This window comes from Saccostrea echinata, unplaced genomic scaffold, assembly GCF_033153115.1.
Source record: "Saccostrea echinata isolate AGI-Se365-2 ecotype Australia unplaced genomic scaffold, CSIRO_AGI_Sech_v1 ptg000056l, whole genome shotgun sequence".
Classification (NCBI taxonomy): Eukaryota; Metazoa; Mollusca; class Bivalvia; order Ostreida; family Ostreidae; genus Saccostrea; species Saccostrea echinata.
The window spans coordinates 16112168-16131031 of record NW_026889805.1 but is presented as its reverse complement, the minus strand read 5'-3'; the positions used below and the strand labels follow the sequence as shown (position 1 = coordinate 16131031).

At 34.9% G+C, this 18864-nt stretch overlaps 2 protein-coding genes across 2 annotated transcripts; one reads left to right on the top strand and one right to left on the bottom strand.

Moving 5' to 3' along the window:
* Window positions 1-2341: 2341 nt before the first annotated feature.
* On the bottom strand, window positions 2342-6717 carry LOC133173209 (centromere protein S-like). Its single transcript, XM_061308164.1, has 4 exons — window positions 6600-6717; window positions 4278-4435; window positions 3754-3820; window positions 2342-3098 (listed from the first exon to the last, which is right to left on the bottom strand). The coding sequence occupies exons 1-4, from the start codon at window positions 6648-6650 to the stop codon at window positions 2958-2960; spliced, it is 417 nt and encodes a 138-aa protein (XP_061164148.1). The 5' UTR covers window positions 6651-6717; the 3' UTR covers window positions 2342-2957.
* Window positions 6718-8844: 2127 nt separating this feature from the next.
* LOC133172960 (uridine phosphorylase 1-like) lies at window positions 8845-17478 on the top strand. The gene is made up of 7 exons (XM_061307822.1): window positions 8845-8937; window positions 10965-11247; window positions 12564-12678; window positions 15411-15481; window positions 15608-15746; window positions 15964-16110; window positions 16377-17478. Exons 1-7 carry the CDS (start codon window positions 8900-8902, stop codon window positions 16514-16516), a joined length of 933 nt encoding a protein of 310 aa, XP_061163806.1. The 5' UTR covers window positions 8845-8899; the 3' UTR covers window positions 16517-17478.
* The last annotated feature ends 1386 nt before the right edge of the window (window positions 17479-18864 follow it).

The following is an 18864-nucleotide window of genomic DNA, read 5'->3' as shown; positions in this document are numbered from 1 at the left end:
ATGCTTAAGACTGTTTTAATATGACTTATCATGGCTTTGCTGTTCCTGGGAAAACAATTTTTAAAGACTTCTATATATTCCTATGTTAAACTTTGATCCCCCCTTACTGCCTCACCCTACCCCCAGGGGTCATGATTTGAACACACTTCACTTTACACAATTTGAGGATGCTTCTATATCAATATGACTAATCACAGCTTTGCAGTTCTTGAGAAGAAGATATTTCCTATGTATTACTATGTAAAACTTTGACCCCCTGTTGTGGCCCCGTCCTATTCCTGGGGTCATGATATGGACAAACTTGACTCTACAGTATGTTATAAAGCTTTCACATAAGCCTAAGTTTCATTTTTTTCTGGCCCAGTGGTTCTTGAAAAGATTTTTAAAAGATGAAACCAAATTTTCAGGATTAATTATCTCCCCTTGAAAGAGGGTAAACAAATTTAAATTCCCCTTCACCTAAGGATGCTTTGTGGCAAGTTTTGTTGAAATTGGCCCAGTGGTTCTTGAGAAGTTGAATATGTGAAAAGTTTAGAGACGATACATGACACACAGACACCCTTCAATCAGAAAAGCTCACTTGAACCTTTGGCTCAGGTGAGCTAAAAACATGCCCAAGAAAAGAATTTTAGAGATTTGCTATAATCTTGACCATTAACCTAGAAACTTGGCTCAAGGACACTCTCACCCAGGGGCACTCTTACAGGTGAAGTTTGAGCCAGATAGGATCAAGGGGAGAAAAACACTCTTTGGACAAGGATTAAATACACAAAAAGGTTTTCTGACCATTCATCTAGAAAACTTGTTCAAGGTCATTGCACACCCTCTATCCAAGGGCACACAGTGGATGAAGTATGAGCCCATCTGGAAAATGAGCCCCTGAAATGGATTTTACACAGAGAGGTTTTTCAACCTTGGCCATTGATTGGAAAATTGGTTCAAGGTAAATGCACACCTCTACCCACAGGCACTTTACGGGCGAAGTGTGATTCTAACTGGACCAAGGTGAGAGAAAATATGCTCTGAAAAAATATTTTTATTGCAAAGAGAATTTATGACCTTGACCTTTAATCTAGAAAATTGGTTCAAGTTCACTGCACAGCCTCTACCCTTGAACACACTTTGAGTGATGTATGAGCTCAATTGGGCCAAGGGTAGAGAAAAATATCCTCCTGCTACGGATTTTACACAGAGAAGTTTTCGACCTTGACCTTTGATCAACAAAACTGTCTCAACATCACTGCACACCCTCTACCCACAAGCAATCTATAGGTAAAGTTTGAGTTTGAATGGGTTAAGGGAGAGAAAATCTGCTCCAGATGAATGAAATCAGGACAGAAAGATGGATGAATAGACTGATCAATATAAGGCAACTGCAGAGCGGGGCCCTAATCAACATCTTTAAACTATGCGATATTGATCTTGTCAAAGTGACCTAGGTTCTCTTGTCTCAATTATAATCAACCTTTATGACCAGTAAATACATGGGCTAGGTTTTAATCTTTTCTTTATTACAAATTCATAACTCATGCATTGTTTAATATCATATAGGTTAAGATGTCCCTGGTCCCCTAGATATGCTAAGAAGCATAACTTTCCTAAAACACTCAACTAGCAGCAGAGATATATTATAAACATTACAGTAAAACTCGGGACTTGGAATTTTACTTCCTTATAGGTAAGATTCCTTATACCTGTATAAGGAACAAAGTGAAGTCACATACAGGATTCATTAGAAATTCCTTATAACTGAGTTCTTTATAACCAAGTTTCACTGTATTCAGTCTCTTACTAGCAGTCATCAGATTCTGGATACAAGTATCTTTTGGAAAAAAGATACAGGCAGGAAAGTATAACTGTTAAAACTCATGTGACTGATTTAGTATGGGTGTCTACAATGTGACTTGGACCTACAACCCTCAGTTTTAACATCAAATGTACTCACAAGGGTTAACCCACTAGCTAGTACCGGTAGGAGTGTGGCCACACTACATGTATATACCACACATAATCACTTCAAACTCAGTTATATTTAATTCCAATCGGTGAATGTAACAACAACAAATAATGTAAATTTCATCAAGTGTTATGCTGTAGCAAGCATTAAACTAGTGGGCTACACTAAAGTAGTGCTATTTAGGCACAACACAGCCCTGTAACCCTTAACACACCTAGATTCATAGGAACAACGGTGTGTAAATACCAAAGGCTCTTTATTGTTCCCAGGTTGCAATTTTGTTTCTGCCAAGTATTGCCCACAATCAACAAGCTGATTATTATGATTGTTCTACAATGTTGTACATTTTAAACCTGAGAATGCATGAGAAAGAAAATCGCAATTTTGGTCAGACTTTGTGTACCAGTAGCCTTTATTTCTGTTTATAAAAAACAACTTTTACAATAGTTAAGTAGCAAAAAAGAATGCACATCAGAAGCTTTTCAAAAACAAATAGTCCACCTTAGCCTCATTCTACAGTTGTCAAATATTCATGTACCACAAACTGGCCAAAGTAGGATCAGGAGTAAACAGCTAAATGTAGAAATGATGATTCCTTCTTCTACATCATAGGAATTGTAAAAGTTCTTTTAAGTCAAATCTAAGAATCCTACCAAAAAGCAATGCTGCCTATTTAAAACAAACTGAAAATGTATTTGCAATGTGTCACATGTATAAAAATATACTAACTCTTATATTCCCAAAGCAAATGCAGTGTTTCCTTATCAAATATGAAACAATCAATACACCTTGATTTCTGTCCCACTGGAATAAACCAACATAGAATGACATTTCATGCAATGAAATACAGTCTTTAAGATTACATGACTATAATTACAATTGATACATATTTTTGAATCCATCATACATGAATCATCATACATGATAGAATAACCATAAAATATAGGACAATGATTACTTCTCCATCACAAGAATTTTTTTTTTAAACTGGCATCAAATTTCACTCCATATTAGAATCTTCCTCCACCTGTAATCCAGAAGTCTCAGTGGCAGAGGAAGACTTGGACCTTGGTTTCTTTGTCTTTCTTGTTCCCTGTTTTTCTTCTACGTAAGCTTCATGCTTTTGGCAAATAAATCTGTGCTGTAAAACACAAGAAAGGAAACAAATCACACTAGTAATGTCCAGGCTTTAAAATATAGCAAAACCAATAAAATCAAACAAGACCACTTATACTTGGCGTGCAACATATCATGATCATGATACTGTATACAGGGAAATTTTCGCCTCTGTTTTATTTTCGCCCCTTTCACCCTAGACGCAAGTGGGCAAATTTAAGAAGGGGCGAATTCAAAGAAGATAGTATAATTTCTTAAACAGAACTGTGACTGGGTGAATTTAAAACGGGGCAAAATTGTTTGCAAGTGTGAAAGGGCAAAAATAACAAGGGGCAAAAATAACTGTTTACAGTATGGAACTGTTGTATATGTACTCATGGTTCCCAGTCATCTCTGTTCAAGTATTTTATGGGGAAAATATCAATTTAAACAAAAGGAGACCCTACTGGAGATGAAAAAAATATATAAAGAACTTTAAAGGAAATGGGTTACTATTATTGCATGACCGTACATGATTTCAAGTTTACCATTGACAAGGACAGTGATATGGTATATGCAACATGTGCCAAAAAAATTAAATATATCACTGGCCAATCAACATATTTAACTATAAGCAAGAATCTATTAAATAGCTAATTTCACATGACCTAGTAATAGTGTACTTGATACAACATACACACCAATTTTTGTGATCTTCTTGTGAGTAGTTTCACATCATCTGCTGTAACTGTACTTCTTTTGGCATGTCTACAACAATTCATCCAGAAATCAGTGTCACTTTTTTTTCTTGTACCCATCATGCTTTTGTAAAGATTTTTTTCTTGTACCCATCATGCTTTTGTAAAGATTTTTTTCTTGCACCAATCAAGCCCTTGTAAGATTTTTTTTTTTACCTATCAAGGTCTTGTAAAGGAAACAAATTAAGGAAGAAATTAAGGAAGGACCCCTGGCTAAGAAATATAACTCTCATGTCTCTAAGTTGAAGAATCACTGATTTTTTCATAGAATTCTAATCTTCAACAATGTTTTGTTTCAAATTTTGCCACATATGGTAATGTTATATTAAGTTTGCTTGAATTTCTTTTTATCTCCATCTTCTGTAAAAAAAAAAATTGTCAGAAAAGGCTATTATAGTCAGCAAATACCATCATTTACATGATTGATATTTATTATTAAGAAAAAAAAAATTTAAAAATATGGCTACTTAGCAAACATCTCTAGATCCTCTGCAAACTGTTGACACTGGTTCCATGTTGTCTCAGCAATACTGGCAACCACCTGACGACTAAGTGTCACTTCCTTCTCTTCAGCCAGCTCATCACTGATTTTCAGAGTGGTGTAATACAAAGCTGCCTTTAATTTCTATAAAATTTGATTTAAGCATATTCTATAATTACTTCATTACATTTTTCTCTAAAAATAATTTGAAAAGGATAATTTTATGCTTATAATATCGACATGAAACAGCAATGAACACAGACTTCTTGCATAGGCGCTTGGTTTCAGGAGGGTGTATTACAGGCACTTGTTTCATATATGGGGTCACCCCCTTCTTTTTCTTTCCATAAGGTACCTAACTCAATTTTAGGCATCCCTGCTTCAAGTTCGGATTTTGTTAATATATATCAATCATTAACCTACTTTAAAATGACATCGTTCACTTCTCGAGACTTTTCTCTTGTCAAATAAATGGTTTCAGACATCTCTGGTTGAGCCTCTTTATTGTAAACCACTCATTTATTCCTCAAAAATTACCTTGATACATTTTAAGGCAATAGACGGGATACAAGAACTTCTGGTTGGGGTTACAAATGAAGGATAAAACCAAAGACTTCTGAGTTTTCCATTCTGATGTCTCTGGTTTTATCGTAGACTACAACCTTAGCCAGAAGTTGGCTGAAAAAAATAAGGTAGGTCGGGTAACCGGAAACACACATACCTTATTTGGCCTTATTTATGTCTCTGGTGTGTATGGGATACAGAGACCACTTCGTACACATCAAACATAGAATCTCATATTAGGCTTAGATAAATAAATTGTGTGTTTCTGGTTCCCCGACCAACCCTAAATATATGAGCCAACCCTAACAAATTTATCTGCAGATATCTTTCCAGGAGTAAACTATTCCAGTTTCACTATTAGAAATCCTAATCTCGATCACTTCCGTGTTTCAGAAAATGCATATTCTATACACATTACTCAAAAATGTTTTGACAGTGATTTCCCCAGGGAAAAGTGGTAGCGTGCTTGCCAATAAAATATTAAAATAAAATAAAATGTTTTCTTTACCTACCTACCCTATTTTTTCTCAGGTTGGAATAGGAAACACACTATTTATTTATCTTGGCCTTACCACATACAATCGAAAAAAAATGATTGAACTTTTATTTACACGTACTTGTTATCTGGTAATGCACTTTTCAACTTAAGGTACATGTAGGCACAAGGTGTCTGAAAATTATCAGTGTTAATTGAAGGATATGCTATCTATCCTACAACACATTGCGATTTTCCACATATGGTAAAAAATTGGCTGCTCTATTGAAATTTGGCTATCCTCCGGAAAGGAGGTTGCCTAGTGCCTAGACCTATAAACACCCCGGTAATAAATGACTTGGGATAACTGAATAAGGCCTCAATAATAATAATAAATGTATTAAAAGACCAAATGAATAATTAAAAAAGGGTAGACTTTACTTTACCGGTCCCCAGATCCGCAAGATCCGCGCGCTCATTGCACTATGACGTAAGATTTACGTCACTCAACTGATTAGGGTTGGTTTTGCACATTTTTCGACTGGTTAGGGTTAGTCTTGCAACCACCTGAAAGATTGGGGTTAGTCTTTGCATAAGTTTTCGACTGATTAGGGTTAGTCTCGCATATATCCCAGAGATTAGGGTTAGTCCTCGCACATGGGTTAGTCTAGCATGGTTTAGCATCCGCCTGGGAGATTTGGGTTAGTCCTCGCATACCATCCGAGAGATTAGGGTTAGTGTCTTGTTCTTTCAGATTAATTAAGAAATTCAGTTGCATCTGTATTTTTTGCAAGATCTTAATTCAGCTTCAACGACATCTCGTTGGTTTGTTTACATGAAAAAAATGGCTAAGTACGAAAGAAACGGCACTAAGCATGCGCCGCACGCGCTTCGTTCACAATTATTTTTTGTCTCCTTTTCACTGAATAAACAACATTTATTACTTTTTTTTCAGAAAACGAGGTTAAAAACTTCGTTTATAAACGAAGTTTTAAACTAAACTTTTAACCGTAGAATTCGAATTTGGGGTCAAAAAGGCTTAAAACCTCATATTTTTTATTTTTTTCGATCGCTCACGCGATCTCATATATATTGAAGTCGCCTACGGCGACACTATATTTTAGCGCGTTTTTCTGGGGACCGGTAAAGTAAAGTCGTTCCCGCGATCTCATATATATTGAAGTCGCCTACGGCGACACTATATTTTAGCGCGTTTTTCTGGGGACCGGTAAAGTAAAGTCGTTCCTTAAAAAAATATATATATGATACCTGTCGAATTTCTCTCTGTTCATCATCAATTTCAAATGTGTTATCTGCCATTTTCCTCACATTATTAATTATAAAACTTCAAGGATTTATGTCTAGTTTCAGAACGATTCGGATTTCCTCAGCTCAACTTTTTCCATATTTTGGCGCCTTTTTTATTTGACACTCTATCACTAACTGATTCGGATTCATAAGATAAAGGTTTGTAAAAAGAAAAGAAAATATTCTGATAAAAATAAAGACTCTGGGAATCTTGATTGCTTTAATCATGCGCTTAGTAAGTTTAATAATCTCTTCATATTGTCTCAAAATTGAAAGGGTCGGGGAAGGGGGTATATCATCTGTATACTTTAAGTTTCAACTGCCAGAGATGCCTATCTCCTTTGAAGTACCTATGAAAAAGAAAACAAAGAAAAAACAAAAAATAAAAATTTGCAGCTGTTAAACAGCAATTTCATAGGCGTCGAAAGCAAATTGAAAGTGTTGGGGGGGGGGGGGCTAATTGAAAGTGGAAAAAAATTTCAACCCTGAAAAAAACTTGACAAAAAAAGGAAAATTGAAAATTGTCCAAACCCAAAAATCCTATTTCGTGGGGGGGGGGGGGGATCTTGAAAGTGGGGGGCTAAACCTACACCCCAATGTTCAATGCCTGTATTATGTCTATCTTGGCAAACTTGGCAAAAAAAAAAGTGGGGGGGGGCTAAGCCCCCCTAGCCCCCCCCCCCCCCCCCCCGGTTCCGACGCCTATGAATTTAATATGAAGTTGGTCCTTTTCTATTTTTCCAGCTATCAATAACATAGGATGACTGATCAAGAAAACTCACCATACACTGCCGATAAGTGTCTGTCATTTGCAATCTACAGTATATGCAACACAGGGTTGAATTCCTGCTGAATAATGATGTCCAGGGGTACTGTTTGGGAGAAAATGAAAACATGTTTTATAGTTACACAAAAATATAGTTTAAGTTATTTAATGGGTACCCATTGTGACCATAGGTGTTAGGTAAACTTTATTTTTCTTCTGTTTCAATTTAAAAGTTTTTTTTTCAAATTCACTCTATAAATTCTAAAATGAGTCCTCTATATACACTAAAAAACTGCTATTTAAAGTAACATTCAAATTCTCATATGTTAACCGAACAGTTGCCCAATTCGGCTGAACGAGTAGATGTAATATGCCATCTTGCCAAAATAGAGTCGAATTTGCCGATGTCACGGTGTCAACATAAAACCCTCAAATTTATTACCTTCTTGCTTGCAAATCAATTTTCAATTTGTGCACTGTTTTTTGCACTGATATGAAGTTGCTAGTTACCAAAGGTGGTCATTGAGGTTGCCACATTGGTGGTATCTCCCTGCATGTCTCTGATGTCTTATCAAATAGCCTAAAAAGTGGTTTGGAATCCGAATCCGATCCACCACACTTCCTGTAACCACAGATTTACAAATTATGTGAGGGATATTTAATGCCGTGGCCACATAAAGAAGACATTTCCGTTTATGTTTATCTAGTCATACACTTTTTAATAAAAAAAATAACTTATCTTTAAAAAAAAAAAAATCAAAAGGACATCACCCTGCGACAATGCTGGCTATCCTACCACGCTTTTCTACGGTCAAATACCGCTAAGGGTGAAGATTTTTTATTTTTCATTTTTATTTTTATTTATTTATTTTATTTTATTTTTTTTTTTGAGTTTTTTTTAATGAATGCAAGGATAAGGAACGCAAATCTAAGGATAAAATAGAAATTTAAGTGATTTTCATGCATTTCTATGAAATCGTTGCGCTTCATTTGACATTACATTTGATGGACATTTAAATAACTTACTTTTAACTATGTAACATGTATTCATCCATCAAATTGATCATAAACAATATTTGAAAAGGTACAATTATTAATTTTTTTATGGTGGTGAGTTAGTAATTTTGTCTATTGTAGAATAGTTACCGCTGAAGACATCCCTCTTTTCGTGTCACTATATATATATATATATACACATAAGACAAAATACTATACAAATAAAACATATGTACTGTATCTTTTTATTTAAATTCAATCATTTTTTTTAAATGTACATATACTATGTATTGTTCTTTCAAATAGCGGAAGGTATTTCGAACATCGGTGAAACCCTTTAAAAATTATTTGGATAATCAGTTTCAACGAAGCTGTATACGTTTAATCCAACCCCCTTTCACTTCCCCGTAAAGCTCCTTTCCGTACCTCCACGTTTGTCTGAGCTGAAGGTTCGGCTGTATCCACATAGATCGATCGATACTCAGTTCCGGCCAGGAAAATGGAATCTGCAGTGGATATTACGGAAAATGGCAATGGGTGAGTAGATAACTCATTTCAGTATTAAATCAAGCAATATGAATGGTCTAGCTTCCCGCATATTGATAAAACATACTTGTACATTAGCTCTATCGTATGGACAGGGTATACAAATTCAAATTGATTGAAAAGGAACAAGCCACTAATGTTCATTAAAATGTTATATTGTTACATGTGTAACTTGAATACATCTAGCAACATTATCTTCTTCTTTGCTCATATTTTATTGAAGTTTTTGTACGATGTCCCTATTTGATATCCCCCTCATCATGCTCATATCAATTTACAAGCACGTTGCGTTATTTTTGTTTTCTTTGGTCTGACCAATCAAATGGCTTACTAGGGACAACACCTCTAAATATGAAACACGTGGACATGCTTACATCAGGCTCTATTGAGAGGAAATAATGGTTGCTTGGTAACGAACTAATCGGATGAAGATAACTTTCGATAAGGCAAAAGTTCTTTCTGTTACCCCCTTATCGAATGAAGGGCGCTATAAATTCTATACGTGAAATCATGCTGTCCAACAAAAAAAAAAAAAAAAAAAAAACGTTCTGTAGGTCAACGCATGCTATGCTCACATCTAAGAAACTTTCAGTTTTGTTCAATGAATGAAAATTCGTTAATTTGCTAGTCAAAAGGCTAATCGTATATATTATTTGTACCACACATGTGAATTACACCCATGCAGCTCATTCAATCGGGCAGTCTATTTATTGTCGAAGCCTTATCTATGTTCAGGTGATTTCTAATACTTATTACAGGCCCGTAGGAAGCAAATTCAGTTTGGGGGGGGGGGGGGGGGCACAACCATACATTTTCAGTTGACAGTTGAGGGGGCACTACCAAAAATTTCCCGACAAGCAAAAAAAAAAAAAAAGGTCATCAGACGTTTTTATTGAGGGGGCACAAGCATATAATATCTATGTTTACTATAGTAATCTATATATCGGCAAAATTATTGAGGGGGCCCCGGTTCCTACGGCCATGTTATTATTTAAGATTATTAGCTCAAACAAAACAACAAGACACGTACATGTATCTAGGGAAGAAAGAAAACGGTGTAATTAAAAAATAAGAAGATTTTGATGAAATCAGACCCGTAGCAAGTTTTTTTTTTTTTAAAAAAAGGGACAACCTCCCAAAAAAGTCTGACAAGAAAAAAAATGTTACTTTTTAAAAGGGGGGAGGCAACCTCCCAAAATCTGACAAGCCAAAAAAAAAAACCCTAAACTATCCAAAAATTGGGGAAAGGAGGGGGGCAACCTCGCAAAAAATCTGCAAGACATGCAACCAACCAACCAACCAACCCCCCTAAACTGTTCAAACTCGAAAAATCGTATTTCGGGGGTTGGGGTGGGGATTATGGACCTTTAACTTACTTTTTTGATACACTTTTTTTCAAATCCTAACATTTTCCATTGTTCAACCTTATAGCAGCAAAAACTGGGGGCCATCCAGCATCTAAAAGAAAATTTACTATTGCAAAATAATGTATTCAGAAAAAAGTGGGGGGTGCCCCTTCCTCCTCCTCCTCCCCCCCCCCCCCCCCCGCGTTCTACGGTCCTGAAAATGTTTTGTAAACTTGTGCATAGATCTATATTCATGTACATGTATATAGATATACCACAAAAGTATTATAATATATGTATTTCGACGTTTTCAAAATTTACGAACAAACGGTTACCCTTATTTTATGCACTGACCCCTGCATTTTTTACGCAAGATACGAAAATTGCGTTTGTAGGTTTTCCATCGAACAGGTCGTAAGGTCACTTTTTAGAGGTGTCGGTATAACAGATTAAAAAAGAAAGATGTTATGTCTAGAAAAGGGGAGCTTTAATTAACCTACCTTTAAAGCTATTTTTCAAAGTTATGCCATTACGTAAAAATGCATTATAATCTATAAAAACAAAATTCTACCTAGCGATCCTTCGTTATATTAACATACATTTACTAATAAACAAATATGTTCTTATGCACATGTATTTTTTTTTTAAACATTGTTTTCTTATTGAATTCAGACTAGTAATTCCCCAGAATTACAAAAAACTACACAGACTGAATGAGGACCACCTATATCACCTTGCTTTGGACACCCAGAAAGATGACCTTGAAAAAATGTTTGGTGATGTTCGATTTGTGTGCTTTGGTGGTCAGCCTTCTAGAATGGAAAAGTTTTCGGCACTTGTTGCCGAAGAACTGAAAATATATGACCATGAAAAGGACGGAGATAGACCGAAAAATTATGCTGCCGGAACAGACCGGTATTCCATCCATAAAGTGGGGCCAGTGTTATCTGTCAGCGTGAGTACCACAAAGACATCATAGGATGATACATATGAATGTAGATTTTAGTTTTAAAAGCTTTTCAAAGATATATGGTATTTTGTATTCTTACTATATAATTGCAATTCGCAAACTGTTGCTTTCAAAACGAATTTCTTATCGAAGAACCTTGCTTTAAATAAATTGTAAATCAGTTAAAAACGTTAATGCGTTGAAAGGCTGTGACCTGGCATACATTGAGGTTTTTGTAAAAGCCTGTCAACATTTCTCAAGTCATGTTATCAGTTTATAGACATGAAGTACGTGAACTAAATGTTTTGAGAGCAGCTAGACAATTGCTTTTAATGCGACAGATCTTAGGGAGTTTCGATCTACCAATGGAATAAGACAAACTCATTTATAGTTTTATTTTTTCTTTTCTTGTTTTTCCTAATATTGTATGCCATTCGTTTTAATGGAATACCCTTTAATTATACGGCCAATCAATAGCTGAAGTGTTCAGACTTCATGTGTATTACTAATTTCGTAAACATTCAAACCTCAATTCTTTTCTAATACATGTAGAATGTTTCGTATATACCCGGGGTCCCTTTTCGATGATTGACAAAAACTGAAGGTATGAATTTTAGAAAAATAAATTTCACTGTTCGTTTTCCTATTCCTCTTGGAAACGTCGTTTTTCCAATTTCTTTTTTCATAATAACTGCTTGCGAAGTCGCTTCAATGGCGGATATTAAGATTATATAGTGAAAAAGTCACTGAAAGACAAAATCATATATTGTTATGGAGGGAAGTTGAAAGTTTTTTTTTTAAGTAACCCCCTTAAAAGGGGATGTTTTGTGAACAGAAAATTCAAAATAATCTTCAGAAGACTATTAGGAAAGGGTTACTATACAACACCATTTTAAAAAGCCTTTGTCCCAAATTGGGTGGGTGGGTGCGGGTGTCTTAATCCGCTAGTACTATTTTTCCTTAAGTGGAGTGACTTTTCAAAGATATATTTGTATTGTACTCACATTGCTTCATTCTTGAGAGCCCTTTGCTTAGTACATCAAACTTAGTAATATATACGCGGTACCCCCTAAGAGATGACCACCTTTCATTTTCAAGTCACAAGATTGAAGGTCATGAAAGATAAGGATGAATTGATAATGTTTCCTTGGATGGTAGAATATCTAGAGAACAAAGGAAGTACTGTGGTTAACCCATTTTTTTCGCTATCATTACAGACCTTCTAAATTCAAAGTTTAGTTAGATTATTCGTTGATTTTTAAAATTATAAATTTATATGTATTTTTCATGCAATAATTTAATTGAATGTGGATTCATTTCAGCATGGGATCGGGATTCCGTCATTATCAGTTGTCTTTAATGAGATCATCAAGCTTGTCTATTACGCCAAATGTAAGGATGTAGAGTTCTTCAGGATTGGTACATGCGGAGGAGTAGGTAATACGCCACTTTAAGGTCTGACGATACGTTCCTCGATCGAATACTGTTTTTGTATTTCTTCGTAATATACAAAAAATATTGATAATTATTATCATCTTTTCTAAACTGTTTTCAAAATGTTTAAAAAGTAAAAACATATAAACCAAACATAATTATAATACCGATCCGCCAAGGTATCTTTTATATATCGAAGGAGAAACTTTTGTGTTGTCAAGATTTATATCAGCAATTCAAGTGATTTCCAGTAGGATTATATAGTAAATACCATCCTCTGGAATTTGCAAAAAATGCTTAATAATGTATCTACTTTTTTGTGAGAAAACTTGCTAAAGTAGCAATATTTCAATCACAAATACTTGGAAAAAATTATACATGAAATTATTGTGGAACGTATCGTCTGTCCTTTATTTTTTTAGCTTCGGGAAAATAAGATCTACACATGAAAAAATTATATAATTTTTATTCATGGCAAAAACATTTTTGCATTGGTCAAAACAATGTTACTGTCACTTTCAAACACTTTAATCAGCGTTTGCAACACTCGATAGAGTGCTTAAGACTGGACGGCATTGGTGGATTTCGGTGTTAAGGAGAAATAAAATACAAGCAACTTTTCTGGGTACCACGGAATCATGTTCATCTTTCATACTTGAGTTAAAAAAAACGATCTGGCCTTTATCCGTTCTTTTTTCGTTCATTTATCGTCATTGTACGAAAGCCTATAAGGATCAAACTACGGTAAAAAAAATTTGAAAGGCGTTATAACGCCTTTTGAAAAGGCGTTATAACGCGAAAAAAAAGGCGTAATAACGCCTTTTGAAAAGGCGTTATAACGCGGAAAAAGGCGTAATAACGCAAATAAAGGCGTAATTACACCTTTCCAAAAGGCGTTATAACGCGAAAAAAGGCGTTATAACGCCTTTCGAAAAGGCGTTATTACGCCTTTCCAAAAGGCGTTATTACGCCTTTTTAAAAGGCGTTATTACGCCTTTCCAAAAGGCGTTATTACGCCTTTCTAAAAGGAAAAAAGATTTTTAAATGTGTAAAATATTTTCAGTGTTAAACCAACTTAGTCCTTCTCTGATGCCAGACGCTTCTACCAAGGTGTATGGATTTCAGAAATTTTGTTGAAGGCTAATTGCTCATTATACCTATGCAAATACTTTGCCTGTTTTTTACAAAGAGGAGAGAAAAATATTTCAAATTTGACATGAATTTTTAATACGTGGCTAGCAAAGCCCAAAGCTGGTTCTGCCTATATCCTGGATTTTCAAAAGTAGAGTGTTGACTTCTCTTAATATGCATGCAAAATGCAAACAACTGTCTGCGAGATGTGCAGGAATATAGAAAATACTATAATTTATAATATAATTTATAATATTAAAACTATAATCTAAATATTGCATAAATAAAGAGGGTTTTGGTTCAATCTTTCATATATTTACTATTTCAAAATAACGCCTTTCCATTTTTGGATACAACTCCTTTTCAAACAGGCCGGTAGTACGATTGTGAGTGGGGAGGGGGGGGGGTCCCCCACCCCACTTTTTGGGAGAATAGTCTTGCTATAGTTCAAATATAAAAAATCATTTATTGATTGCTTGGCCCCTTAACATTTTGTTGCTGTATGGTTAAACTCGGGCAAGTCATTGCATTTAAAAAAAAGTTTTACCGAAAAATTAGAAAAAGTTTCCCTCAAGTTTAGGCAGTTTATTTTTTTTTCGAGGGGGGGTCTTGTTTTTTTGTTTGCATGTCAATTTTATGGGACCCCCCCCCCCCCCCACTTTAAAAGCACGGGCCTGTCAAAGACATAATAATGGCCCTTCAAAAGGCATAATAACGTCTTTTAGAAAGGCGTAATAACGCCTTTAAGAAAGGCGTAATAACGCCTTTTGGAAAGGCGTAATAACGCCTTTTGGAAAGGCGTAATAACGCCTTTTTCAAAGGCGTAATAACGCCTTTTTCCGCGTTATAACGCCTTTCGAAAAGGCGTTATAACGCCTTTTAAATTTTTTTTTTACCGTAGTTTGATGCTAATAGGCTTTCGTATCAGTGTATAGTAAATTTAGCGATATTAAGAGCGGGGGGTGGGGGTGGGGGGTGATGGTGGTGGTGCAAGATCAAGTAAATTATTACAGAGATGGAAAGTTGGGGAGTCTGTGAGTTTGTATGTATGAATTAATTTGGACCAAAATGCATTATTTGTTCATTTACATACATTATACAAGGATCACATGTTTTTTGAGAGTAATGAACAAATGTTGGGAATTTCAGGGAGGGGAATACACCGGGTAACAACCCCCCCCCCCCCCGAGTCTGTGACTGACCATGAAATGCTGTTTGGTTAAGCAAAATATATGGTTAAATATTTTGAAAAGTCTTTAAACATAAAAAAAAAAAGCTAGAAAGAAAGAAATCGTCGCATTGTAAATAAATTAGTAATGGTGGAATATCTTCGTCGGATACCCACGGGTGATCTCGTCTTTTACTCATCATGAGTAAAAAGATGAGTAAAAGACGAGATCACCCGTGGGTATCCGATGATGGTGGAATATGTGTCATTGACATTTCAGATATAATGAGGTGAATGTGCAGTATTTTATGACTTCGATAATTTATACATGTTCATGTATTTCAACTATGTCTTGAGAATTTGGAACAGAACAGATTCCTTTTGTTAGTATGTTTCACTGTGTTAGAAATACATATTCGATTTTTTATTGTTGTAGGTTTAGAGCCAGGAACGGTGGTTGTTACGGAAAAGGCCGTGGATGGCGAAATGAATCCATATTACAAACTGGTGCATCCAAATTTTAATTAGACACGATGTGTATAGAAAATATCAAAATCATGTTTGAAGTTAATTAAAATTTGTAAAAGATTTTTCCACTAACTACAGGTCTTTTAATGTTTGAAATATTTACAGTCTGTGTTAGGTAAACCTGTGAAGCGCTTGGCCAAAGTTGACCAGTCGTTAATGGAATCGCTGTTAAAGTGCTCAGAACCAGACGATGAATTTAAAACTGTTAAAGGAACAACACTTTGTGCAGACGACTTTTACGAAGGTTAGTATGGAAAATTTGATATGGGGTTTATCTTTCTGGGGGCTATGCCAGCAGACAAATTTCAAGATACTTTATTTAAAAACTACTAAGATTTTAATAGGTGACGTAAATGCCTCTTTATTTTTGTCTAAATGATTTGATTGGATATCTCTTAAGGTCAGGAGAGGTTAGACGTCTCTTTATTTTGTCTAAATGATTTAATTGGATATCTGTTAAGGTCAAGCAAGGCTAGATGGCGCCTTCTGTGAGTACGAGGAAGAAGACAAGATGAAATTCCTTCAGGAGCTGAAGAAGAAAGGAGTTTGTAATATAGAGATGGAATCCCTCGGCTTTCTGGCCATGTGCCATTATGCTGGAGTCAAAGGTTTAATAATTATATTCCTGAATTACCTGTTATTATTATTACCAAAGTAATTATGTTACCGAGATGCAGATTTGTGGGATGTGAAGGAGCAAAATTATGTGGGTTAACAGTTATCCTTGATACAAGTGTCACTATACTATACTATACTATACTATACTATACCACATAAAATAGTTATATATCAAGAAATATACATTCTGATGAACAAACTTTGAGATTTGCGAGTTTTAAGAGGTTACATCGTACACTACTTGGTTTCTTTTCAGGAGCTGTGGCATGTGTGACTCTGCTGGACAGATTAAAGGAAGACACACTTTCTTGTGACTTGTCCATGTTAAAGAAATGGCAGGAGAGACCCCAGAATATAGTTCTCCGTCATATAAAGAAAAAATTAAACAATCATTAATGGACCAAACTCGAATGCTACATGCGTCTTGTTGAAAGTGTAGACACTTGTAATATAACCGTGATATCCACATGAATATCGAATAATCAGGGATTTTATTACCAACCTTTTTTAATGTAACTTCGTCTCATATTGCTGTTAATTTATGAAAAAAAAATTACTTATTTCAATTTTAAGTACTACAATTTACAAGAGATAGAGGCGACTTAACAATAATCGTATTTTTAAAAAATTTTGGTCACAGTTATAAAACGAATTAGCCTTTAACGTCTAATTTAGTAGTTTTACAATTTGTCATAAAAAAGAAAGACTATCAAAAGGGTGATATAAGGAAACGGGGTAACATTTCCCAATGGTCTGTTATATTTTCCTCGTGTATCTACGTAGTGCAAACTGTTTCATGTTAGCTGATAACCTAGAATCCCAATGGGATCAAATACCCGGCAATGGCATTTTAAAAAGTTAACATAAACCGAGACAATATATTCAAATGGTGTTTTTCAACTGCTTACAGAACCGACAGTTGTAAACCAAACATCAAAGTTAAGAATTATACCATGCTTTTTACCGGGTAGTAGTAGTTCCCATTTTCGTTCTGGCGCTTGGCCTTGGGATTTGTTCCTATAAAATAATTTACATGCACATTATGTAGATGGCTGAAATTGTAGGTTTTGATTGCAGAGACAACGGTTTCTTTTTGTATATGTTTTATATTGTGTTGATTTTTTTTAATAGACATTCATTACCGGTTTATTTTATTTTTTTGATGATTTGTTATACATGTAATTTTATCATTTCGTTTGTAATTCGTTGATACATTGTATGTGCTTTTGTTGGATGAAAATTTGCATCCAATTTTGTCTAGTCTACATCACAAGTGTTCTCAGATTGAAATAGTATTGCCAAATTTGTGGTTTATGTTTTGATATTAGGATAGTCAAATAAAAAGATTAAATATTCAATGATCTCTTTATTTCTTACCGTGTCCAAGCTGATTACTACAAGCTGATAACTGGCCATATGGTATACATGTACCGGTACTAGTATATTTATATTTTTCGCGCACAAAAAAGTGCGCGGTTTTCTGATAATAATTCTGTTTATCGTTATTGCCATAACTTTTAGTCCAAGTGATACTTTTATCTCCCTTTATTAGCTCATTTGGTCCAGGGGGTCAAATGAGATTATGCTATCACTTGGCGTCCGTCGTCGTCAACCAAAAATCTTCTCTGAAACTACCAGGCAGATTTTTCTGAAACTTTATAGTAATGTTGTTAGGCATGTTCCACTTTTCATTTTGATCCAATCAAAAACAAGGTACGTTACTATAAGTAGAACACGGGGGTTGGGGTGGGGGTTGAGTATGCAATTATTTGCATATCACTTGGACATTGAGCTTTGCAGGAGAAAAATAATCAGAATGGCAAGGTCTAGCTACTACGGAAGTCTATTTAGGACAAAAATTATTTTTGAATTCGATAGAACGAATTGTCAAATTTGTTAAAGCGAATTTAATTCGTTATATCATTTTTTTTAATTCGTTTTAACGAATATATAGAGGATATTCAATGTTTTGTAGATGAATATGGAATTTATTTCACGAGTGGGACAGGATTTTTTGATATTTTCACGAGTGCGATGCACGAATGATAGTTTCAAAAAATCCTGTCTTACGAGTGAAATAAATTCCATATTCATCTACAAAACATTTGGACGTGTACAGTGCCACATATCATAAAAAAATGTATATTTTTCGCGCACAAAAAAGTGCGCGGTTTTTCGATTAAAATTCTGGTTATCGTTATTGCCATAATTTTTAGTCCAAGTGATACTTTTATCTCCCTTTATTAGTTCACTTGGTCCAGAGGCCAAGTGAGCTTATGCTATCACTTGGCGTCCGTCGTCGTCAACCAAAAATCTTCTCTGAAACTACCAGGCAGATTTTTCTGAAACTTTATAGTAATGTTGTTAAGCATGTTTTCTACAAACGATGGTTCACTTTTCATTTTGATCCAATCAAAAACAAGGTATGTTACTATAGCTAGAACAAGGGGGGGGGGGATATGCAATTATTTGCTTATTACTTGGACATTGATGCAGATAGGCAAAGCTTTGTAGGAGAATAATAATCAGAAAGGCAAGATCTAGCTACTAGGGAAGCCTACTAGTATTTAGGACAAAAAATTATTTTTGAATTCGGTAGAACGAATTGTCAAATTTGTTAAATCGAAATTAATTCGTAACATATTTTTTTTCATTCGTTTTAAGGAATATAATCTGTTATAACAAACTTGTTATAACGAATTTCTTTAATTTGACTTATAATCGTTTCAACGCATTCTAAAATT

Coding starts and splice junctions, on each gene's coding strand:
- LOC133173209 (XM_061308164.1), bottom strand. CDS start 6,650: ATGGCAGATAACACATTTGAAATTGATGATGAACAGAGAGAAATTCGA. Junction 4,436..6,599: donor AACAGAGAGAAATTCGACAG/GTATCATATATA, acceptor CAAATTTTATAG/AAATTAAAGGCAGCTTTGTA. Junction 3,099..3,753: donor CAAGAAGATCACAAAAATTG/GTGTGTATGTTG, acceptor TGTGTTTTACAG/CACAGATTTATTTGCCAAAA.
- LOC133172960 (XM_061307822.1), top strand. CDS start 8,900: ATGGAATCTGCAGTGGATATTACGGAAAATGGCAATGG. Junction 15,747..15,963: donor TGCAGACGACTTTTACGAAG/GTTAGTATGGAA, acceptor ATATCTGTTAAG/GTCAAGCAAGGCTAGATGGC. Junction 16,111..16,376: donor CCATTATGCTGGAGTCAAAG/GTTTAATAATTA, acceptor GTTTCTTTTCAG/GAGCTGTGGCATGTGTGACT.